Raw genomic sequence first — 24,779 nt, forward strand, 5'->3', positions numbered from 1 at the left:
CGCGTTGAAGGTGCCGGAAGTGAGTGTGCATTTCCGGCGGCGAGAAGGGCCGGTCTCTGTTGCTCTTCGGAGTGAACGGCGGTTCTTTCCATACTGTTCCCTTCCCGGTCCTACCATGAAGGACGTCCCAGCTTTCCTACAGCAGAGCCAGAGCTCGGGGCCTGGTCAGGCCGCCGTTTGGCACCGGCTGGAGGAGCTTTACAATAAAAAGTGAGTCTGGAGATCGGTTGAGTAAAGCTGGTGGGGGGGAAGGGGAGCGAAGCAAATGGATACACGTGCGTTGGAGATAGAGGGAAGAGGGCGGCGGGGGGGAGGAGATCATTGCTAACTGCGAGGTGGGGGTGCCTTACTCGGGAGATGCCGAAGCACAAGAAGCAATGGCTAAGGTAGTTGAGAGATTGGAGACCCTCCTTTTCGCAGCAGGCTGGGTGTGTCTAAGATGGGGCGCTCCGTTTTCGCCTGCCGCTTTGTCCCTATCCGCTTCTTCATGCTGGGCGAGGCTGATTACACTTGTCCTGGCAAGACTCCCTGCCCTGTTGTGTCCTGCCTGCTTTCAGGCCGATCCTGTTGACCTGGATCTATTCTGGAAATACTCATTGGGGTGGGGTTGGGGGTGTCTGCTGGCTGCTAGTTTATGTACTTCGGGCTTTTCATGCAGCTAATAATAATGCCAGCACAGCGTTCGATCTTTTAACTTTGCCCTCCAAGCAGAAGGTTCAAATGTTTATGCTCCAAACAAAACGTTTTGGGTTTTTTTTTAAAGTAACATTAAATTTATATTCCAGGCATACAAGACTCCATTCTCTCAGAGCAGATTTCCATTTGATGTACAATCCCTTGTGCAGGTCTTGTCTGCTCTGCATTGACTACCAGTTCTCAAATATTAGACAACGGGTGGGGATATTGCTTCACTGGGGGATTCAACCAACATGTAGGAATTGCCAAAATAATGGCAAACCACTTCTGAAAAAAGTTTGCCACAAAAACTGCAGTCCAGACAACTTCCAGGAGTCAACATTGACTTGAAGACACCATACATATATATATATACACATACATACATACATACATACATACATACATACATACATACATACATACATATCCATACATATATACATCACTTTCCAGGTTTTGATGGCCTACATACATTGTTGTAAAATATTGACTGGATATATTGAAGCCATTCCGTAATGTCTATTTTGCTCAGTATTGTTTATTATTTAAATGGCAGAGGCTCCCTGAAAACCTGACCCCTGATATTTCTTAATGACAGACTTTTCCTAGGAAGTATTGCTGATAAACTATTTTGGTTATTTTCTTATTTTAAGCAACATATTCTGTTGGTACATTATTTTAAATCCAATGTTGTTTAAGTTTTCTTATTACCCAAACACATATTTTGAATAATTCTATATATAATAGGTATTAGAGTGAATTTTCAGTTTGGATTTCCTCATGTATAAATTTGTCAATATTGATACTATTTCTTTTGTTTGTTACAGGCTCTGGCACCAACTAACATTGCAGGTTTTAGATTTTGTGCAAGATCCCTGCTTTGCTCAAGGAGATGGTCTTATCAAGGTATATGTCCTAGTATTATTAAATGTGTGTCAATTAGAATGGCTTTGTTTAAGAATCATCCCTAACAAATGGAAAAAGTAATTATCTGTTTCTTTGCAATACATTGTTTTCAGTACTGTAATTTATACATCCAAAAGGAATCCCAGTTTAGTAATTTGATTTTACTTTTTAGGGTTATAGCAGACATTCACATTGCTGTCGAAAGGCATGTAATGCCACTGCAATGAAGTAAGGCACTGAAGAAGTTATATAACAAAAATAAAAAGTTTGTAGTGATTTTGAAAACAAATCCAGTGAAGGATCAAATGGATATATTCTTCCTATTGGAGAACTTGATACTCTTCGAATTCTTGAAAGGATACCATTTAAAATGGAACACAAAACTACTGTATTTTTCGGACTATAAGACGCACTGGTGTATAAGACACCAAGATTTCGAAGAGGTAAGTAAGAAAAAAAAGTTTTTGCCTTCCCTTGACCCCGAGCAGCACTCTGCAGGCTTCAGCAGGACTGGGATAAGGCAAAAAGTGCTGGTGGGGGCTGAGGGAAGGCAAAAAAGCCTCTGTTTTTGTGAAAAATGGCCTGTTTTTTGCCCATTTTTTTCAAAAATGGCATTTTTGCCTTGTCCCAGCCCTGCTGAAGCCTGGAGAGGGCTGTTTGGGGGCTGAGGGAAGGCAGAAAAACCTCAGCTTTTGCAAAAAAAACCATCCCGTTTTTTTGAAAAATGGGATGCGGGGGCAGGACTCAGGAGGCTAAAAATGACTGTATTCGGTGTATAAAACGCACCAACATTTCTATGCTCTTTTAGGGGGGGAAAGGTGCATAATATACTCTGAAAAATACGGTAGGTTGCTGTCTTAAAAGAATTACCATATAACTAACAGGTTTCAGTTACTTAAAGATACCGATGCAGCATGTAATGAATCTTTCTTACCTTAAGGGCAAACCATTTGAATGCCTGGGCATAGGGGTGCACTTTCTTACTTGGATGACTTCTAAAATAAACTAGATAATCACATAGGATACTATCCTTGATTTAATGGACACTTTAATTTTGTAAGTCTCTGCTATTGATGAAAAGGCCTTATACTCTTTTTATATCTTTGTAGAACTGGGACAGTGATTTTGCCAGATTTCCAATGTTGTCTTTTTACTGTTCATAGAACTGTCATTGTTCTTCCCTTTTTTTGTTCATATATATTTCTATTGTCAAGAAAGTACTCAGTAGCAATGTTTGTAGATACTTAATATGTGGGCTTCTGTGTTATTAAAATTATCTTTTTCTTTTGGCTTACAGCTTTATGAGAACTTTATCAGTGAGTTTGAACACAGGTAAAAAAAAGTTTTCTCATGACTAAATTTTAAAAAGCCTATATTATTTTTCATCTATTCATAGTAATTCCTCTTTATTCCAGGGTGAACCCTTTATCCCTTGTAGAAATCATTCTTCATGTGGTACGGCAAATGACAGGTAAACTCCTTTTACACGTAATTATTTTCCTAAAGATAATGGTTTAGGTTGAAAGTTTGAAGCTGGGAATGGTATACAGTAACTTTCAATAAAGTAGTAGCAGATCGTGACCCGTCAAAACCGCGGAGGACAAAATCGCGCTCGACGAAAGCGCGCATTTGACGTCATCACAGCACGACGAAAAAAATTAAAAATTGAAATAAAATTAAAATTAAAGCAAGCCGATTCACATAAAGGTAAGGGTTAGGGTTAGGGTTAGGTTAAGGGTTAGGGTTAGGTTTAGAGCGTTAGGGTTACGTTTAGCATTAGGTTAAGGGTTAGAATTAGGTTTAGCCTTAGGTTAAGGGTTACGTTTAGGGTTAGGTTTGGGGGGGTTAGGGTAAGGTTTTCGCTTTATTTTTACATTTTTCGATCACAGTGCGATGTTTTCGTCGCGCTGTGATGACGTCAAATGCGCGCTTTCGTCCAGTGCGATTTTGTCCTCCGTGGTTTTGTGGTGGAACCGTAGCAGATGACCCTTCAACTCTGGAAAAAACATCTATATATTTAGCCTTTTGTGGATACTTACTGTTACTTGACTTCGAAATACCTATGTCAAATACGGCAAAGGAGTATTGGTGTTATTTAGACTGTTTCAAATCTAGAATAGCTGTTTGGACCATAATACAACTTTTAATTATTCCAAAAGCATTCTGAGATAACAAACATTATTTGAACATTTTTCAAAAAAAATTCAAACTTGAGTATTTTGCTCACTGATGGTAATTAATATGCAAACTGTGCTGAATTCTGAATGTACATATTGAAAAAACATTGACATTTTTCAATATGTACATTGACATTTTACCCCTCATGCCATTACTCTGCTGAATGCCTAATTCTCACAGTTCTATGTAATGCTTACCCACGTAGTGTGGCTGCAGCATTATTTATCCTTATTATCTTCTTTATTCCCCCCTTTTATTGTTATGTATTGGTATTATTTTTATTCTGTTGCTTTTCTGAAGCAATAGAATACAAATAATACCGATTTTTTGTTGTTTTTCTGGAGTGCTTCTATACTGGAAACAACACGCCAAATAAAGTATTCAATTAAGATTGAAAGATTATTTTATTGCTCATTTAATCATAGGAGTTTTATCTTGTGTTTACATTCCCGTCATAGGATGAAATTATATGCAAGAGATCTCACTTTTATTTATGACATATATCTCCTTTAATTTGAGAGAATGTTAAGATATACAAAAAGCATGCCTGAAATTCTTTGATATTTATTATATTTTATATGTTTTATATTACTATATTTCAATGCATATAATTCATTTTTAAAAGATCAATGTGGAAATGCATTTTATTATATTTTATATGTTTTATATTAATATGTTTCATTGTACATAATATTTTTTAAAGGTTAATGCTGTAGTGCATGATGGACATGCCATATACTTTAAAACTAATCCTTAATGTTGCCTCTGGTATGCATTTCTTTAGATCCTAATGTTGCTCTTACTTTTCTGGAAAAGACCCGCGAAAAGGTAATGAAAGAACACAATAGACAGTTATATATAATTTTTTAGTAATTCGAATAGTTTCAGACATGTGCTATACTGCCAGCCAATGTACAAATGGGTCACAAATAGTACATTACTCAATTTAATACAAAATATAAATTGATACCAGGTCACATTAGTGCAAGTTGCTGTTGGGGTTTTAGGCGTTAATTGCTTTGTGTGTAAAATGGAGAAAAAGGAAATTCCGTTTGAGAAAACTCAGGAGACTAATCTTGAAGAATGTAAATAGCAGGTATGCTTTGGATATAGGTTTATCCCCTTTTAATCTCATATAGTACAGGTAGTCCTTAATGACCCTAATTTGGAACAATTTAAGCAAAGTGGTTGTTAGGCAAACATCACAAGACTGTGCCACTTAGTAACAGAAGTTCTGTTAGGCAGGGACTGTACAATTCTCCTGCCCTGCCATGTTCCCCTCTGCTTTAGTCCCTCCCCCCCAACCTGCCCTCCCCCCTCCATTTCTGCCCTTTTAGCCACCCGGCACTCACCATCTACCTCTACTGGCCCAGCTGATCTTCACAATCCTCTTCCTCTTGATGAGGTACATCTGGCCAAGGCAGTTGCTGGCTCTTTGTGAAGGTTATGCATGGCAGCCAGAAGGACAGAGATGGGGGAAGATAGGTGACTGCCATGAAGGCCTTGTAAAGGACCAGCAACTGCCTAGGCCAGGCACGATTTGTCAACAGCAGGAGGAAGATGATGGATGCTGGCAGAATAGTGCAGGATAACCAAAATATATACATGAGGGAGGGGAGAGGTCCGAGGAGTTGAAGCACATGCTACAGTTGTAATTGTGGGTGGGCTTCCAAGTGCTTGAATTTTGATTATGTATCTGCAGAGGTGTTGCAACAACCATAACTTCAAGGAGTAGTTGTAACTATCATTTATTCAGCATCTTTGTAAATTTGAACAGTTGCCGAACAATTGATAAAATAAGAACTAGCTATATTTCAGTACTAAACATAAGCTTTAAAATTTTTAGTTGCCTCTTTGAACAGGAACCAATTACCCTATTTTCTATAGACATATTTTGAATAGCGAATATTTGAAAAATGTGACTAATGTATGGGATTCATTAATCACACTGAGATCTACTTGTATGCTTTCTTCAGTAAGAAAATAGACAAATGACTGATTTAGGATTTTTAATCTGCTATTTTTGCTGTTTGATACAGATGTATCAATATACAACAGCTGTTTTGTGATGTGACATTTATATTGATTGCAGGTGAAAAGCAGCGATGAAGCTGTGATTCTGTGTAAAACAGCCATTGGTGCTTTAAAATTAAACATTGGTGACCTGCAAGTTACAAAGGTGAGACAGTATTTTATTTGTATGTTCATTGACTCAATTTTGCTTTTTGCATTAAATACAGCTGTGTGAAACAGTCATGCACGCTTTACGGTTTATGACATTTTTTGGATAGGCCATTGATTTTATGATATTTTATGCTAACTGCTATGCAAATATTGTTATATTTAAATAAATACTGGTGGTTTTTAAGTGAAAAGCATAAGCCTTTTGCAATTTGGTGCTGTTTTGATGGGGATTGTGAATTTTCTTGCATGCTTACAATGACTGTGAAAACAGATTAACTGATGCATACCCAGTGGCATCCGAGTTGCAATTACTAAGGCCGATGCTAGTGATTTGTTAACATTTTTATAGTTTATGGCCCTGAAAAGGACCATTAATGTAACCAAACATGGTTACTAATATGAAATTGGCCAGCCCTTATTGCTTATCACCAGGCAGCATCGCTTTGGCATAGCCTGTATAAGCTTTTGCACGTGATCCTTGGTGACAATGTGATGCCAGGCTGCAATAATGGATTCAATCAGCTTCTGCTTGGTCTTCGGATGTGTCTTGCTTATTTCGTAACCTACAAGTTCTCAATTGGGTTCAAATATGGGCTCTGAGTTGGCCAATCCAGGAGTCGAACACCATGCTACTTCATCCACTGCTGGACGGATTTGGCTCAATGACAAGGAGTGTTGTCATCTTGGAAGTAAAAGTCCTTCCCTACAAGTTGCTGAGCTGAAGGAAGCATGGTCTTTTCCAGGGCTTCAACATACTGCTTGGAATTCATGATTCCCTGCACGATTTGTATCCGACCAATACCAGAAGCAGCATTACAGCCCCAGATAATCACATGCAATGGATGCTTCACAAATAGATTCAGGCACTATGGCCTAAATTCTTCAGCTGGAAATCTTCTGACATACTTATTGCGCTGATTCCCAGTCAAGTAGAAATAGCTCTCGTCACTGAAGATTACCTTGGTCCACTTGGCATACTTCTTGGCCCACGCATGTCAATGAGAGCGGTGAGCGTCTGTGAGCAAAGGTTTACTTCGAGCCCTGCAGCCTTTGAGCCCTCTGGCAAGCAGTCTGTGATTCACTGTGCTTGTGCACACTTTTATATCACATGTTTCACCCCAAATTCTTGTAATCTGAGGTGAGGTAAGCTTCCTGTCAGCCATTGAAATGTGTTGCAGAGCCCGATCTTGCCGTTTTGTCGACTTTCAGAGCGGAGCCTGTCACCAATGAACCAGTTATTTGGTATTTTTCAACCACTCTGCTCACTGTGGGCGATGGCATTTCATTCTCTTGGCTATTTCTGTACAAGAGTAACTCTTTTCATGAAGCACAATGATGCGATGCCACTGCTCAGTACTGGTGAAAGCAAAGTCCTTTATCCTTGCTCACAGCCAGAGCTAAATTAAATTTCTCGATGCTTTTCATGCCTATTTATAGTCAGAGAGTATGACAACATTGATTGGGTCATAGATTTAGCCTCTGTGCATTTTGATTGGTCAGCCAAAACGCGCTGCTGATTGGCTACTTTCGATCCTAATATTCTCAAAAATTCAATTTGTGTTTGTTTTAGCACATGAACTCACTCAAAACCTTAAAAAGACTTTGGTTACATTAATAAAAATTATGCATCTCAATCTGAGTACAGAAATTTTCATCCAAGTATTACTTTTGCATGGTTTCTAAGAGTGAATGTTTGGTTTGGTTTGGTTTATTAGATTTATATGCACTTTTTTGTGTGGCTGTTGATAAAAATAGGATCACCAACATGTGATGACGGATATGGCACAAGAACAAGAAGAATTACGAAAATTAAGATTTGGCATCCATTTTATTTTCTTTAGGAGACAATTGAAGAAGTTGAGGAGATGTTGAATAATCTTCCTGGAGTGACATCTGTTCACAGCAGATTCTATGACCTCTCTAGCAAGTATTATCAAACAATTGGAAATCATGCCTCTTACTATAAGGATGCATTAAGGTTCCTGGGCTGCATAGATGTCAAAGACCTGCCAGGTAGTGATTTATTTTCTTTCCACACTGAATGTGTTTGGCAATGTAGTGTTTCTAAAAGTATGCCTTTAAAAGGAACAGCTCCACCCAAGAATTTACATTTAAAAATAAAAACTGACACAGATGTAGAAATACACACAAACATCTTAAGGAAAGGACAAGGCACTTCTATGTGGTCAGAGACACACAGCCTTATTTTTCAAAAGGGTGGGGAATGCAGTGCACACTAATATATGTTTATCTTGTAAAGTTAGTGTTTCAACTTCAGATTAAATATAATAGATATAAATGGAATATAAAATAGCAATTATGAAGTTGGGATTCTCCCAGCTACTGAAATGGGAGAAGGGATGTGGGATAGTCACTGAAATTAGAACATTTTTCTTTTCAGTGGCAGACCAGCAGGAAAGAGCTTTTACTTTAGGCTTGGCAGGACTCTTAGGCGAAGGAGTCTATAACTTTGGGGAACTGGTAAGTAGAGTTAAATTAGTTTTTTAACAGTTGAGGTTTTTTAAAAAAAATATGTTAATAATATATCTTCATCTACATCTATAGCTTATGCATCCTGTACTGGAATCTTTGAGGGACACTGACAGACAATGGCTGATTGACACTCTTTATGCCTTCAATAGTGGCAATGTGGAAAAATTCCAAGCATTGAAATCATCATGGGGCCAACAGGTTAGTGATTGGCATGACCTGATAGAATTTTAGGAAAGCACTATAAACACCTTTAGATGAATCTTTTTATATCTGTATAGATATGAATTCAGAGAGATCAAATAATTTTAATAGTTCTTATGCAAACATGGGTTTGTTCAGCTGATTAGCTAAGAGGCCCCAGGGTTGTACTGTCTGCCCAGAATTGCAAAATTGGAAGAGCTGTTAAGCATCTTGCAGAACACAATCCACTTTTGATTGTGTTCTGTGAGCAGAACTCAAATCTGCAAATCTGAATTGACTTAGAATCAGTCCTACGTAGTTTGTAGAGGCAAAAGGGCCAGACCTATACCTTAAAAGATAATCATAGATCACATTGAAATAGCTGGTGAGATGATCAGCTGTTGGCTACTAGAAGTGCAGTGGCAGGAGTAGAGTTAGCGGTGTTCACGAGGCCTGGAGGCATTTTAGGTGCTTGGCAGCATGTCTTTCAGGATGGAAGAGGCCTTGAAAACCTAGGCAATAACAGCATATACTTCCTGGTGGAAATGATGTTTTGGGTCAGTGGACGGATTGTTGTTGTTTTTTTTGGCTGCACCACTCTGCTTGGCTCTCCATGTGTTGTGTAGGCCTACTTTGTTGTACAGTTTGTTGTACAAAGTTTTGGAATATGTAACACTTTTTGGCTCACTAAAGCAGCTGTGCCTTTCAGGAAAAAAGGTGCAGCTTTAAAGAGTTGCAGATAAGAGCTGGATTTATATTCCAGAGAGTTCTGCAGAACCTCTTCTGCAAAACTGTGCATCCCTACCACCAGAGTTAAGAATATCCAATAAAATGAGATAGATAATTTGCAAAGACTGTTGGAATTCCTTATTGTTTTTCTTCACTTTCCCTTCACAAAATCTCTTAATCCATCTTGATAAATGCATTTAGAAGTTTAGAATGATTTTGCAGTGTGCTTGAGAATAGTTTTGAGCACAGAGGCAAAACACAAAATGAATGGTACTTTCCTGTCAACTGAGCTTTAACAAAAATAAAGATAATGCCAGTTAACTTACTTGGATTTATGTTTTACAGCCAGACTTGGCTGCAAATGAAACCCTTCTGCTGCAGAAAATCCAACTACTGTGCTTAATGGAGGTATGTCCTGCAACAAAGACAGCACGATTGCTAGGTATCTGGATAGCATAGACTTTTTGGGTCAAAATCATAGGCCAAAAATGTATATTTATTTTGTTAAGTAACATTACTTTTACTTTAAATTGCATCCTTATTGCAAAGGATTTTTTTCCTATTCTGGAAACTGTCTTGCTTATCACTGAAACTTTAAAAAAAAAAGTTTTGTGAAACTATGATGCAAAAAGAGCGGCTGTTTCTAATGGTGGTTGAAATAAATGGATTTTAAGAACACCAGTTAGTTTCTTAGTAATACTTATATTATGCTTACTGTCCTACCATATACAGTATGTCATTCAATTGAATCATATTCTGTATTGGCTTGTATTTAATACTAATGGGGTATGTCAGTTAATGTTTGTTGTTCAAACTATTAGACCACAAAATAGTATAAAGGAAGCGATTATATGAAATATTTTCATATGGATTGAGTGTTATTATGTATATATTAATTAAATGTTAATCCCAAGCTGCTTAATATCAATTAATTAAAGTTTTTATTTGAAAGTCTGCTTTGAGGAAATCAGGTTTTTGAGACTATATGAAAATATATAGTTCTCATTTATAATACAAGATATTATTTTTCTTTTATAGATTCTTTTCGAAAATCTACACTGCTTTATAGTCAGTAACTTTTTGTACTGAGGTCAGCAAGGATAGATAAAAATAGATTTGTGCAGTGCATGTTATAATTTTTTAAAGTCCATATTAGTTTTAATCCTCTAGCTTTTCTTGGCTACAGATGACTTTCACCAGACCAGCTAATCACAGGCAACTTACTTTTGAAGAAATTGCTAGAAGTGCCAAAGTCACTATAAATGAGGTGAGTTACTTTTGGAATTAACCTCAGTTGTAACCAGATGTTCTGGTCCAATGAGCAGTGTGTTTATTTGCTTTATATACTATATTTTTTACTCAGTTGAATACAAACCAATCCACCATTTAATTTAATATTTTCATTTTAAGTAGCTTTTGTTGAAGCTGCTGTATTTAAGCTCTTGGGCAAGGCTATAACTAACTCCTAAGTTCTCTGCATTCTCTGTATTGGTTCACTATTTCACCTTTAGTTGTACCATGTTTTCAGAGCAGTACGTTGTACCTGGGACATATTGGATACCACTTCGAAGGACAGTAAAGACACTGTTTCCTTTTCTTGTGCAGGTGGAGCTGCTAGTGATGAAAGCGCTCTCAGTAGGCTTGGTGAAAGGCAGTATTGATGAAGTGGATAAAAAGGTTCACATGACATGGGTTCAACCACGCGTGTTGGATTTACAACAGGTAGCCTCTCCTAATGCACTCCCTCACATGTTTTGTTTTAGAACTATATCAAAACGTTTTATGGTGGGAAATAGCATAGCTGTTGGCAGTGTGTTTCATTTGTTTAATCCTCACATTTTAAATATACACACACATCAGTTTTAGATGTAAAAGTCTTACATTTTTGTAGTGAACAGCAGAAATCGCATTAACTCTTTAATTTCCAGCATATCTACTTCTATTCACACTTTTCAGTCAGTATAATACCGTGTTTCCCCGAAATTATGACATGTCCAGATAATAAGGCCATGCCACATTTTTCTGGTGGGCAAAAATATAAGGCCTCCCCCACAAATAGGCCCCCTGGACAACCCCCCACCTCTGGCCAGGCAGAGTGCCGTTCACCAACCTAGTGGTATCCCGAAGGTGCCAAGCAGTGGGAACAGGGGAGGAGGCAAAGGTGATCACGTTGCTTAGTGGTTTCGGGATACCGCTAGGTTGGTGAGCGGCTCTGTGCCCAGTTGAAGAGGGCGGTTGTTGGGCAGCTGCTCTCTTGCGAGCGGGCTCCCAAAGAGCCGGGCACAGCCTCATGGACAAATGGCTGTGTTGCACTGTCGCAGCAGCACAACACAGCAGCCATGAAGTGACCACGCTCACGAGCAGCCACCCGACAAACCCCCTTTCCAGTCAGGCACAACGCCATTCACTGACCTAGGGGTATTGCCAAGCCATGTGAGCACCTGTTCGCCGCCACCCGGCTCCTGTGGCTTGGCGCCTTCAAAATGGCAATGAATGGCGCTCTGCACAGCTGGAGAGGGGGGTTTTGTGAGCGACTGTTCTGTTCTCGCTCACCTGCCTCCCAGCCTCAGGATGCCCTGGCCCAGCTCTCTCCACAGAGCTAGGGTACCTCCGCTGCTGCCGCATGGCTTTTTCTGCATCTTCCAAACTGAGTCTTCCGGCAGTGGCCGCTCTGGCTGTATACTCTATGGTTGTACGCTCTGCCGGCAGCTGGCCCACAACCATGGAGCATACGCACAGAGCGGCCACTGCCAGAAGACTCGGTTTGGAAGCCGCAGAAAAAGCCATGCAGCGGCAGCAGAGATGCCCTGGCTCTGCGGAGAGAGCTGTGAGAGCAACACAGCCATTCTCATGAGGCTGTGCCCGGCTCTTTGGGAGCCTGTTCGAAAGATAGCAGCCGCCCGGCAACCCCAAAACAAACCCTCCCCTCATAAAATAAGGCCCAAGCCATATTTTGTGTGTAAAAAGAAAATAAGACCGTCTTATTGTCGGGGAAACACAGTATGTTGCAACCAAGACAGATGGAACCAGTAAGATATTCTTGGGAAACTAATTCTGAGCTGAGACAAAAAAAGAAGCATGCTTTCTCCAGTAATGCAGGATGTTTTGGAAGTTTTTCTTCCTGTTGGTTTAGAATTGGAAAGAAATTTCTCACAGCACCTTCAATCTGGATTAAATGAATGCTAGAATGTAGAGGTCTTCAGAGTGAACTTTTTGAAGCTGCCTGTGCTCCACATTTACTGTCCCTTTATTTGAGGTCTTATACCGACTATTTTCATCTATAGCTTTCCACCCTTGGACCTCATTCTCCCTATTATCAGTTGCCCCATATCATTTTATATATGGATGATCCAGCCGGGCACAGCAGCACTGTAGCAAAAGTTGGGGCACCTAGCTGTTGTAGAGCACTATCAGTGTTTGATAGCCTCAAAATAAACTACCTAAAACATACGTCCTGGTATTTTCAAGAAATTTTAAACCCCTTCATGAGATTGATAAAGGAAATTTATTGAGCCGGTGGAATGTTTCAAATATGTATTGGCTTATATTGCCAAAGTCTAATTGGATATGGAAGGGAGGTGGGTGGGCTGGCTCTTTTTGAAATGTGCCAGCTGGGTTTCGGGTGTGGCATCATCTGAGACTTCAGGGCATGGGTAGAGGTATGGCAGTTGTCATCTGGGAGTCTCAAGCTTTCAGTACAGCTTCACAGGTTGCCAAATGTGAGAGCTGGGAGAGCCTTTACAGCTTGTTGTGTACTCTTTGCAAAATTTTCTGATATGGTAATTGTGTTTCAGTTTGTCTCATTTGTGTCTTAGTTTCTAATTTGATTGTTGATTTGTTTTCCAGATAAAGGGTATGAAAGACCGTCTGGAGTTCTGGTGCACAGATGTGAAGAACATGGAAATGTTGGTGGAACACCAAGCCCATGATATCCTAACATAAAGGACTTTGCACTGGCTGAGGAAATACCTTGTACTGTTGCTGAAACTGGCAGTGCCCTGACTCTGTACTAAATGCTATTAAGGGGGGAGGGGCTGGGGGAAACGTTTTGTCATGCTTGTACAGAGATCTAAGTGGCATTTGCTGCATGACCCTTTGGTGCTTGGAGTCAGGAATTCCTTCCTATACACTAACATTTGAGTAGTGTATTCCTTGGGAGCATTCATCCTGTTGTCACCAAAATGGGGTTTGGTAGTCTACAATGGCGAATTTTTCTTGCTGTGAGTTTCCACTGGAGAATGCTAGGCACTACATACACTAAAGGGGTGCAGGTCATTAGCTCCACAGTAGGATAGCAGCAAGACTTCCATTTTGCACTTACTGTGCAAGAAGGTAAAGCTGTCTTCAACCATTGTCAAGCATTTCTAATGGGTGGAGGAAATTATGATCTTTTTCCTGGAACCTTCCTGGTAGCTCAAAGGTAACAAAACTGGGAACTCACACTTTTTCCCATTGCCTACCCATATTTTGCAATAAAGGAAATTGCTCAGTCCCATCGTGAGTTTTCTGAGAATAAAGTCATAAATTTTGTGGATTTGTTTTTATATTTTTTCTTTGGGTTTCCTCGTCTTTTACAATATTTTATCCTGAAATATGCAGTAAAACAACTGCTGGAATAAATGTCTCTGCCATCTCTTGTGCATTTCTATTGATTTTCTTTTGCAAGCTGACTTTTGAATTGAGTATTTTCAAGAGATCCAAGGTGTTGTTTAATGATGCAGAAATAGTTTTAAAAGATTCTGATCATGAATGGAATCAGTATTGCTGATATAATTTCTGGTATGGTTTCTTCCAACTTGAATGGATGAGCAGGGGAAATAGTTGTAGTTTTATTGTACTTTACAAAGATACTTGTTTTACATGTAGTATTTATTTCAAATTTCAAAAGTTCATTGGAGAAAATCCAGTCCAGTGGCCCTTTTTTAATGGCAGGATAGGCAAAACTATTGCTGTTAAAATTTCCTGCCTTCCCTATGATTTGAGGAGTCACACACATCCATATTAAAACAGATTCTTGAAAAAAGTGCTTGTGACTTTCTTTGGAATATGACTAATGTATCAATTTCTTTTTTATGGAAATAAGTAGTGTGCTAATAAGTCCTATTAAAATGCACACTTGAACATTTTGATGGAAACAGGAAAAGTGAGCTTTTATTAGAGAATGCCATATTAAAACCGCCCTGAGTCTCGTGACTAGGGCGGCATACAAATCGAATAAACTACAACTACAAAACTAAATCTATTTTCCTACTATGATGTGCAGTATTGCTTTCAACAAAAATAGTGTGCAAGTGAAAACCAATAAGTGGTATTTACAACAGCTTATCTACTACAGAAAAACACTAAAAGGCAATACTATAACATTTGAAGTGTATTAATCTCTTTCATATATGGGCTGGGTCTTCTAAAATAATTCTGGCAGCATCGCATCTTTTATACTTAAGTCATTGCTTTTTGTGTAGATTATGTGCAACAATGTCCTAATTATTGTACCATTACATTTCTAATACTGGTAATCTTTTAATGATAATTAAGACCACCAACTCCATTGTTAAGTGAAATGGTTGCTAAGTGAAACTAACTGCTTATGGCCTTAATTCAGCTTTCCTTTGCCTTACAGGCTATGAAAGCCATAAACTCAATGATTGGTCACAAAGTTAATTTGTTGCCACTTGTGTAACAGCAAACCATCACTAAATGAGGACCACATGTCATGAGAGCCAGTTTTGTGTAGTTAATGCACTAAGCTAGAAAGAGACTGAACTCTGATACCAACTTTTTCACAAAGCCAGTTGGGTGACCTAGGGCCAGTCATTCTTTCCCAGTCCTAAGAGGGTTGTAATGGCAAACCACTTCTTAAAATCTTGCCAAGAAAACTGCAGCAACTACACACACACTTCAAATCAGACTCACTTTGGTGTGGTGGAAAGAACATTGGCTAGAAACTAGAAGACTAAGTTCTAATCCTGTGATAGGTACAAATTCAGTTGGGGAACTTCACACTCATTCAGCCCCAGGAAAACAGCAATGGCTAACCACTTCTAAGATCGTCCTCAAAATTTCATGGGCTTGTCTGGCATTCACTAGAAGGCTCTATCTCCACTCCAAAATCAAATCTGCAAGTCCCACTGAAAAGTGAATTGTGTTGCATATCACTGGCCAATCTTACTATACTATGTTTTAGGATCTTGCATGCCCTGACAAATGGCTCAGCATTCCACCTGTGGCATGTGTGCCGTAGGTTTGCCATCAAGGTATTAGGTGGTTAGAGATCAGGCATAGCTGCTTAAAACTGATTTCATGCTTTCACAAGGAAAACCAGGATTCCTATGCATTGAGGTCAAGTTTTATGTATATGAGCATCAGGTGAAAGCAAATGTGCTCTGCAAAGAGATCACCACTTTCAGTCAGATCTAATTTTTCCATAAAATGTAAGATGGATAAGGAATGAATACACATTTTTCTTATCATAGAAAAGTTTGCATTTAATGCAATTGAAGTAGAGCTAGGATCAGAGAAATCCAGATTTAGACAAAAATTCATAAGAATGAGTAAGTCACTCATACATAATGAAGTCAGCTTATTTCACAAGAATAGTGAGGAAAAAATATAATTGCCCTTTTGTGCTTAAAAAAAGATGGAATGTAAATCAGGCTGCTTTGCTCATCTGAAATGTTATCCTACTCTGAACAAAAACAAGTTGCAGTCACATATTTTTGAATCTAAAAACCTATATTCAAAAATTATGCAAGCTTTATCCCGACACAAGTTGAATAACGCCTGCAAAAAGATATATCCAAAAATTGTATTTTTAATGTAATATGTAATAGAACCTAGCTTAAAACGAGTCTTATTTTTCATTTTTCTGTAAAATGTTACAAAATGTTATTTTGTCCAATGTCTTTAAAATTACAACCATTTATATTTTCCTGCCACACATTAAAACTTGTTTTTTCACCAAATCCTTTCATTTAAATATTTTACCCCACCCATTATTGGGGTAATAGGTAATCAGATTATCAGGATATCTCAACTTCTCCAACCAATTGTCAAGCTTTCATTGTCCAGATTTATCTTAAAAGTCTAAACACTTCATGTATAAAGTGCATAAAGACTTTATTAGGGTAATTCAGCAAGTGGGGTATACAAAATTTCAATTGTTTATCTAAAATTAAGTAATTATTTATAGAACAAGCAAAGTTCATTCTCAAAACTATTTCATACTTCAAACATGCCCGCTAAATAACCCTGTTTCTTCTCATAAATTCACTTTTTCAGCAATTATGTGCCCTATTTACTCACCTCTGATGTACTTATGGTACCATTAATGTATTTCTGTGGCTTTCAGAGTATAAATATGAGCATTTTTACCCAGCTTGCCAGATGTAGAAAGATAGTGGGGATTCTAATTTGATGCTACCGTCTTTTCCATGTTTTAAGCATTTTATAGAAACAGTAAAAATGGAACCAACATAAATGGGTTAAATATATGCCATTTTTAAAAATCAACATAAATTACAGGTAGTCCTCATTTGAGTCCACAACTGAGTCCAAAATTTCTATTGCTAAATGAAACATTTGTTAAGTGAGTTTTGCCCCAATTTACTTTTCTTGCCAGTTAAGTGAATCACTGCAGTTAATCACACAATTAAGTGAAACTGGTTTCCGCATTGACTGTCAGGTTTCAAAAGGTGATCACATGACCCCTGGACACGGCAACTGTCATAAATACAAGTCAATTGCATTTTGATCATGTGACCATGGGGATGCTGCAATGGTCATGTGAAAAATGGTCATGTTGCTTTTTTCAGTGACGTAACTTTGAATGGTCACTAGATGGAACCTTTGTAAGTTGACTACCTGTAATTAGGTTCAACTGACAGCCCTGGTTAAACAACTTCTTAAATAAAAATCTAGCTTGAGTTTTCTCTTTATCAGAAAAGCATTTTAACTAGCTGTGCAATATTTAGGAGGTATTACATTAAAAAGTGTGATAGAACCCAGAAACAAAAATGCAGTGCTGAGCTGTAACTTCTTGCATCCTTTCTCATAAACTCTATAGCTCCCTCCCTTCTCTCAAATCTTTGTTACAAATCATATTTGTTTCCAGATTGACTGGTTATTTATAACACCGATGGTTCTCATTTAATGACTTGTTCGTTGACAGTTTTAACTTGTTGACAGCACTGAACAAATATTTACAACGAATCCTCCAAGTTCCAGCTATCACAGTATCCCAAAGTCATGTGATTGTCATCTGCAATGTTGTTTGCCAGCTTAAAAACAAACTCAATGAGAACCAAGAGGTGGTCACAAATGGCAGTAATGTTCTCACTTAATGACATGGCATTCTCTTAATGGTAACCAGGAAAGGCTGCAACAGATGTGAATAAGTGATGTGGTCATTTGACATCACACTTTAAGATTACATTGCTTAGTGACAAAAATTCCAGTCCCAATTGCTGTTAACCGAGTACTATTTGTATTTACTTATACTAGCTTAGCCATGGTTTAGTCAATCACATTTTCACTTGGCCTTCTGAATTATAAATCAATTGCAGAGTAGAATTGTACAATGTTAGGCTAGATGTGGTGACTAGGTTCAAGATTGGGTGTCCTGCCAATAAAAAATATTTTAAACCCTGACTGCTGTCAAAATCTATTCTTTTATCATATCTTTCCCTGCCAATATAAATTTCATGATGAGGAGGATTTGTTTGTTTTTCTTCAGCTGTGCCTTCTGTTCCTGGGAAGCTTTTTAAAAAATTGAATCTGAAATTTGCATAAATATTTTTGTAATTAATATAGAGAACCCCAATATTTACTTCTATAATTGATAACACATACTGGTTTTCTAAATAAAAACTTGGACTTGTGAATTTTCAAATTTTAGTTTTAATAATGAAAGCCTCTGGGAATAACAAACATTGACATTTTCTTCTTCGTGACCATGTTCCCAAAGCTTTTTCTTCTCATTTACTATAACTGTCCAGATTGCCCATAACCCAACAAATTGGGAAAAAGCCACCAGTAAAAATCACGGTGAATGCAATGGCATTTTCCTGTAAATTGAAAAAAAAATGTGTTAAGTATGCAGCATACGAGAGATAATAGATGCACAAGCTAGGTGACAATTGTGACTATTTAGTTTCATTTCTATCATAATTTATATATGGCAGCTTATGGACTGTGTCCAGACTTCTATAACTTATTGTACATATGATTTATAATTCATATAGAAAATAATATATGGCATATACAATATTCATTGTAATCTTAATGATCCTGAGTTTTTTCTCAACAGTACAAATTCCTATAGATTCCTTGAGATAATTTTACGGGGTACATTCTTCAAATTACTGTAGGTTCTATCTGTTATGTTTTACTTATTTCTTACAGGAAACACAATGGCAACATAAATCTCAGAAGTATTTGCAGCCTATTTTAAATGTATGCAGTTAGTGCTGTACTGCTGGAAAATCTACAACAACCTGAAAAATAATGCACTCATGTTTGCTGCAAGAATAAGAATTCCTGATATAAGACTTTCCCCTCTTACCAGTTTCTTGTGAAATGAAAAAAAATGGGAATGTACAAAAGATTAAAACTGAAAAAGGCCATTATCTAGCCTACTCTCAAGCAAGCACAAATGCACTGAGTGGAAGCATTCCAAACTAAGAAACCAATCATAATGATTTTTAAACAACTAGCTGAAACCACTTATCCTATTCTTAGTTGTGATTTCATCTGTTACATGGCAGCCCCTCAAAAATACAGATTGCTACAACACTGGGCATTGGAGGGGGGTGTTATAATGCTTCAGATTGTAAAATGTTGGATTAAAGACACTGTCAATGTGACAAGGAATTAAAAACCCATTACTAATATTAAGAGCAAATCTTACAAATTTAAATGAATTTCAGGGGGAAAATACTGGGGGAGGGGGAGAGTGTTAAATCTCTCCTGCCTTTATAACAGATTAACAGAGTTGGATGTAATATAATATAATAATAATATATTACTAAAATATATTATATCATAATATCAATTGGAAAACTAATTCTGCACCAAGTGAGAAATCAAATAGGTTCCTAACCAACCTAGCCGACAGCTTTTATTTTAGTAAGCGAAGTGAGTGCCAAGAATGCAGACAGGATTTAAGGCTTAAGTCTGTTGGTTTTCATTAACGACGCATAAGGCCTTCTGCAACTATACGGCCCTCATGTAACTACAGAGGCCGGGGTGAAGGCCCTCCAGCTAATACCGTAGCCATTTAAACGACCATTTTTAAATTTCCTTGAAAGAGACATGAAGAAGGCACGTGACGCTGTCCTTGGGAGCATTTCCTCTTCCATCACCTTATTTCAGTCCGGCCGGGAAAAGAGGCACAATATATAACCCGGCCTCGCCGTAGCGGAATAATTAATATAAAAGCCTTTGACCCCCGGACTGCGCTCTTCCTAGCCCAGGCCTAGTCAAGGGACTCTCGCCAGAGACTATTGTTGAGCCCTTCAGAAACCTGCTCCTGAAGGCGAGCAGGACTGACATCCATGAGTCATGGGCCGGTGTGCGCGCGCGCGTGCGTTGGAAGGAAGCGGTTAAGGAAATAAACTCTCACCAAGAAACTGTTCTTTCCTGACTTGGTGGACGTGTTTGCCCTTGGGAGGATCTGGCTCCTCACGGTCCCATTCAGCAACCGCAGCCCCTTCTGCAAAGCCAGCATGACTGCGCCGGTGGTTGCCTCTCGGCCCGTTCACCCTTTGAGGAGGGGGTGAGGGAGAAATGCGTGGACGGCCTCCGCCCTTGAATCCGCAGCAGGAGCTGACCGAAATCGCGTCTAGGCTGGGAAGATCTGCGCAAGGTCGGCAAAGGCCGCGGGCTCGGCGAGAACAGAGAACAGCGCCGCTTGCAGGTGCTTCCCTCGGAACGCAGCGGATGTGACGAAAGCCCTGGCGTTGCGGGAGAGGAGCAGCCGGAAGGGAGGGGCTGGGTCGAAGAGAGCACGGAAAGGGCGCAGGGGGAGCGCCGCTTTCGGAGAAGAGGGAGCGTGGGAGGAAGAAGTAGATTTCTCGCGTTTTATCTAGAATAGATTATCAATCCGTAGAGTGGAAAACGGGATCCCTAATCAATCCATAACTAATAATTGTATCTTATGATTCTTGGAATGTATTTTCCTTTTTTTTTTCATTTATTAAGATTTATAGGCCGCCCTTCTCCCTGAGGGGACTCAGGGCGGCTTACAATCACAGGGAAGGGGGTGCAATGATAAAGACAAACAATAAGTGAACAAAATAAAATAGTAAAACACAACTTGCATACAACAGTCAACACTCGGGCGGGTAATTTAAGAACTTATCCCCAGGCCTGCTGGGAGAGCCAGGTCTTAAGGGCCGTGCGGAAGGTCTGGATGGTGGTGAGGGTACGGATCTCAACGGGGAGATCGTTCCACAGGGTCGGAGCTGCAACAGAAAAGGCTCTCCTCCGTGTAGTCGCCAGTCGACATTGACTGGCAGATGGGATTCGGAGGAGGCCCAGTCTGTGCGATCTAATCGGTCGAAGGGAGGTAATCGGCAGAAGGTGGTCTCTCAAGTACCCAGATCCACTACCATGGAGTGCTTTAAAGGTGGTCATCAATACCCTGAAGCGCACCCGGAGATCGACAGGTAGCCAGTGCAGCTCGCGGAGGATGGGTGTAATGTGGGCGAACCGCGGTGCGCCCACTATCACTCGCGCGGCTGCATTCTGGACTAACTGCAGTCGCCGGATGCTCTTCAAGGGCAACCCCATGTAGAGCCCATTGCAGTATTCCAGCCTAGAGATCACAAGGGCTCGAGTGACTGTTGCGAGAGCCTCCCGGTTCAGGTAGGGCCGTAACTGACGGGCCAGGCGAACCTGGGCAAATGCCCCCCTGGTCACAGCCGACAACTGATGGTCAAAAGTCAGCTGTGAATCCAGGAGGACTCCTAGATTACGGACCCTATCTGAGGGGTATAAAATTTGACCCCCCAGCCTGAGTGTTGGAATATCGGCCAAATTGTTGGGAGGGAAACACAACAGCCACTCGGTCTTGTCCGGGTTGAGTACCAGTTTGTTAGCGCTCATCCAGTTCTTAACGGCCTCAAGACCCTGGTTCATCACGTCCACCGCTTCATTGAGTTGGCACGGGGCGGACAGATACAATTGTGTATCGTCCGCATATTGATGGTATTTTATCCCGTGCCTCCGGATGATCTCGCCCAGCGGTTTCATGTATATGTTAAATAGTAGGGGGGATAAGACCGAACCCTGCGGCACCCCGTATGTTAGGGGCCTCAGGGACGATCTTTGCCCCCCGACCAACACTGACTGCGACCTGTCCGAGAGGTAGGAGGAGAACCACTGCAAAACAGTGCCTCCCACCCCCACCTCCCGCAGTCGTCGCAGAAGGATACCATGGTCGATGGTATCGAAAGCCGCTGAGAGGTCAAGGAGAACCAGGATGGACGCATGGCCTCCATCTCTGGCCCTCCAGAGATCATCAGTCAATGCGACCAAAGCGGTTTCAGTGCTGTGACCAGGTCTGAAGCCGGACTGGAAGGGGTCAAGATAACTAGCTTCCTCCAAGGCCCGTTGAAGCTGGAAGGCCACCACCTTCTCAACAACCTTCCCAATAAAGGGGAGGTTGGAGACAGGACGATAGTTGTTTAAAATGGCTGGATCCAAGGATGGTTTCTTCAGGAGGGGTCTCACCACCGCCGTCTTAAGTGCGGCGGGGAAGTGCCCCTCCCGAAGGGAGGCGGTCACAACCGCCTGGATCCAGCCATGTGTCACCTCCCTGCTGTTGGCAACCAGCCAGGAGGGACACGGGTCCAGAATACAGGTGGAGGCACTTACAGCTCGAATGGCCTTGTCCACATCCCCAGAGGCAACATCCTGGAACTCAACCCAGAGATGGTTTGCCAAGTAATCCCCCTGTGTCTCGGCTGGATCTACGGCGGTGGAGTCCAAGTCCGACCGAAACCGAGCAACTTTGTCCGCCAAGAACTGGGCATAGTCCTCAGCCCTACCCTGCAAGGGGTCTCCCACATCCCTCCTATTGAGGAGGGAGCGGGTGATCCTAAACAGGGCGGCTGGGCGTGACTCGGCGGACGCTACCAAGGCGGAGATATGCGTTCTTTTGGCAACTCTTAGTGCCCGGATGTAATCCTTGGTGCAGGTAGTCAAAAGTGCTCGGTTCGCCTCGGACTTATCGGACCTCCACAGGTGCTCTAGGCGTCTCCTCCGGCGCTTCTTCTCCCGGAGCTCCTCGGTGAACCAAGGAGGTCTCCGGGATCCGCTGACCCGGAGGGGCCGTAGTGGCGCAATCCGGTCAAGAGACTCCGATGCCGCCGAATGCCAGGCGGCAACCAGAGTCTCCGCCGAACTGTGGGCGAGAGTGTCGGGAATTACCCCAAGCTCCGTCTGGAACCTCAAAGGGTCCATAAGTCGCCTGGGGCGGAACCACCTGGTCGGTTCCTCCTCCCTATGGTGGGGGTTTGGCCTCCGGAAGTCAAGCCTCAGTAGGCAGTGGTCTGACCACGACAGGGGTATGATCTCATTACCCCTCAGACCAAGATCACGCATCCACTGCTCCGAGAGGAATACGAGGTCGAGCATGTGACCCGCTGTATGAGTTGGGCCCCGGATTACCTGGGTCAAGCCCATGGCTGTCATGGAAGCCATGAACTCCTGCGCCCCGTCAGAGCGTTCACCGAGCGATGGCAAATTAAAGTCCCCCAGAACTATAAGCCTGGGGAGCTCAACTGCCAGCTCGGCTACTGACTCGAGGAGCGAGGGGAGGGATGCTGCAACGCAGTTGGGAGGCAGGTACGTTAGCAGCAGACCCACTTGACCCTTGAGGTCCAACTTTATCAGCAGGGACTCACACCCGGCAAGCTCCTTGTCTTTTTATGTAGACTGAGAGCATCTGCACCAATGGTGGGTTTCAAAAATTGTTCGAACCTACTCTGTGGGTGTGGCCTCCTTTGTGGGAGTGGCTTGCCACCCATGTGACCAGGTGGGAGTGGCTTGCCGCCCATGTGACCAGATATGAAGATGCCCATGACACTTGTCAGAACCACCTTAAATTACCTCACACACAGCACTGGCATGCATAAGAATATGATGTAAACTTATTTTTTAAAAGGCATCTTTGGTTTGCGTTAAACAACTTCAACACAAGCAATGTTCTGATTGCACCACAAATGCAGTAGTCATCCTTACCTTTCACAGAGGCACTGAGTTTTATAAATATGAGCATGATAGTGTAGAATAATCATATCCAAGGACCAGTGGTGGGTTTCAAAAAAATTTGGAACCTCTTCTGTAGGTGTGACCTGCTTTCCGGGTCCACTGGTGGAACCTCTTCTAACTGGTTCGGTAGATTTGACGAACCGGTTCTACTGAATAGGTGCGAACTGGTAGGAACCCACCTCTGATATGCACCAAAGACAAATTGTGTCCAATTACACTTGGCCAATAAAGAATTCTAGTCTATTCTATTCTAATCCATTCCTGTTTTCACCTAATTAAAAGATTAACACTTCCCCCCTCCCTTTCCAGTGTTATCAGTTACATTGTCCAATGGATATGGCTGGCAGGCTTCTCTCCTTCACCAGCCATCTGTTAGGATGAAATTGGTGTGGCAACTATGAGGCAGGACAAGAGACTTCAGCAGCTTCAGAATTGACACTACCTGTACATATTTTGGCATGAGGTGAGCCATCTCCCATCCTAGTGATCAAACAATGAACGATAGAATGTTGTTTGGTCACAAGGATGGGAAAGGGCTCGCCTCATGCCTTAACATGTACAGATGGTTCTCAACTGACAAGGGTGGTTGAGATGAGAATTTATGTTACTGAGTGATTTAAAGTGTGACCACATTGCTTAACAATAGCAATCCTTGTAGTCCCAGCTGCCATGTTAACTGATTTGTAAGGTCAAGCTACTTCCTGCCAGCTTCCCATAACCAAACTCAGTGGGGAATCCAGCAAGAAGTTACAAGTCCCAGGCTGGCAGGAAGGTACCATGTTCTCCGAAAATATAAAACTGGGTCTTATATTAATTCTGACTGCAAAAGATGCATTAGGGCTTATTTTTTGGTTAGGCCTTATTTTTGGGGAAATAGTACTAAATGCATCTATCTGGCTGACAATCTTAACGGCCCTATTTTGGGGGTAGGGCTTATATTACGAGCATCCTGAAAAATGCTAGGACTTATTTTCTGCTCAGGTCTTATTTTTGGGGAAACAGTAATTAAGGGAGTGTTGCAGTGTAGGTTTGATGTTACAAACATATATGAGAGGAATTTTCACAACAATATACAGAATGAGGGGATCCAAACATGAATGTTAGGATTTCACAACATTCCTACCTACTATAGCAAAGAAACAGCAGAATTCAAACATTAG

The 24,779-nt window shown here is 40.9% G+C and overlaps 1 protein-coding gene and 1 long non-coding RNA gene across 2 annotated transcripts; one reads left to right on the forward strand and one right to left on the reverse strand.

Moving 5' to 3' along the window:
* Nucleotides 1–11: 11 nt before the first annotated feature.
* PSMD13 (proteasome 26S subunit, non-ATPase 13) lies at nucleotides 12–13,983 on the forward strand. The gene is made up of 13 exons (XM_032220391.1): nucleotides 12–210; nucleotides 1,506–1,584; nucleotides 2,882–2,916; nucleotides 3,000–3,055; nucleotides 4,547–4,590; nucleotides 5,855–5,941; nucleotides 7,788–7,959; nucleotides 8,348–8,427; nucleotides 8,512–8,637; nucleotides 9,694–9,756; nucleotides 10,535–10,615; nucleotides 10,954–11,070; nucleotides 13,195–13,983. Exons 1-13 carry the CDS (start codon nucleotides 116–118, stop codon nucleotides 13,288–13,290), a joined length of 1,131 nt encoding a protein of 376 aa, XP_032076282.1. The 5' UTR covers nucleotides 12–115; the 3' UTR covers nucleotides 13,291–13,983.
* Nucleotides 13,984–18,223: 4,240 nt separating this feature from the next.
* LOC116509891 lies at nucleotides 18,224–20,300 on the reverse strand. The gene is made up of 2 exons (XR_004255573.1): nucleotides 19,967–20,300; nucleotides 18,224–18,410 (listed from the first exon to the last, which is right to left on the reverse strand). It is a non-coding gene; the product is annotated as an uncharacterized LOC116509891 (long non-coding RNA).
* Nucleotides 20,301–24,779: the final 4,479 nt, after the last annotated feature.

This window comes from Thamnophis elegans, chromosome 1 (genome assembly GCF_009769535.1).
Source record: "Thamnophis elegans isolate rThaEle1 chromosome 1, rThaEle1.pri, whole genome shotgun sequence".
Lineage (NCBI taxonomy): Eukaryota > Metazoa > Chordata > Lepidosauria > Squamata > Colubridae > Thamnophis > Thamnophis elegans.

What these genes read in the sequence shown, in the direction of transcription:
- PSMD13 (XM_032220391.1), top strand. Translation starts at nt 116, where the DNA reads ATGAAGGACGTCCCAGCTTTCCTACAGCAGAGCCAGAGCTCGGGGCCT. An exon ending in ATCAGTGAGTTTGAACACAG is followed by an intron (nt 2,917 to 2,999) that starts GTAAAAAAAAGT and finishes TCTTTATTCCAG; the next exon opens with GGTGAACCCTTTATCCCTTG. An exon ending in AGATGTCAAAGACCTGCCAG is followed by an intron (nt 7,960 to 8,347) that starts GTAGTGATTTAT and finishes TTTTCTTTTCAG; the next exon opens with TGGCAGACCAGCAGGAAAGA.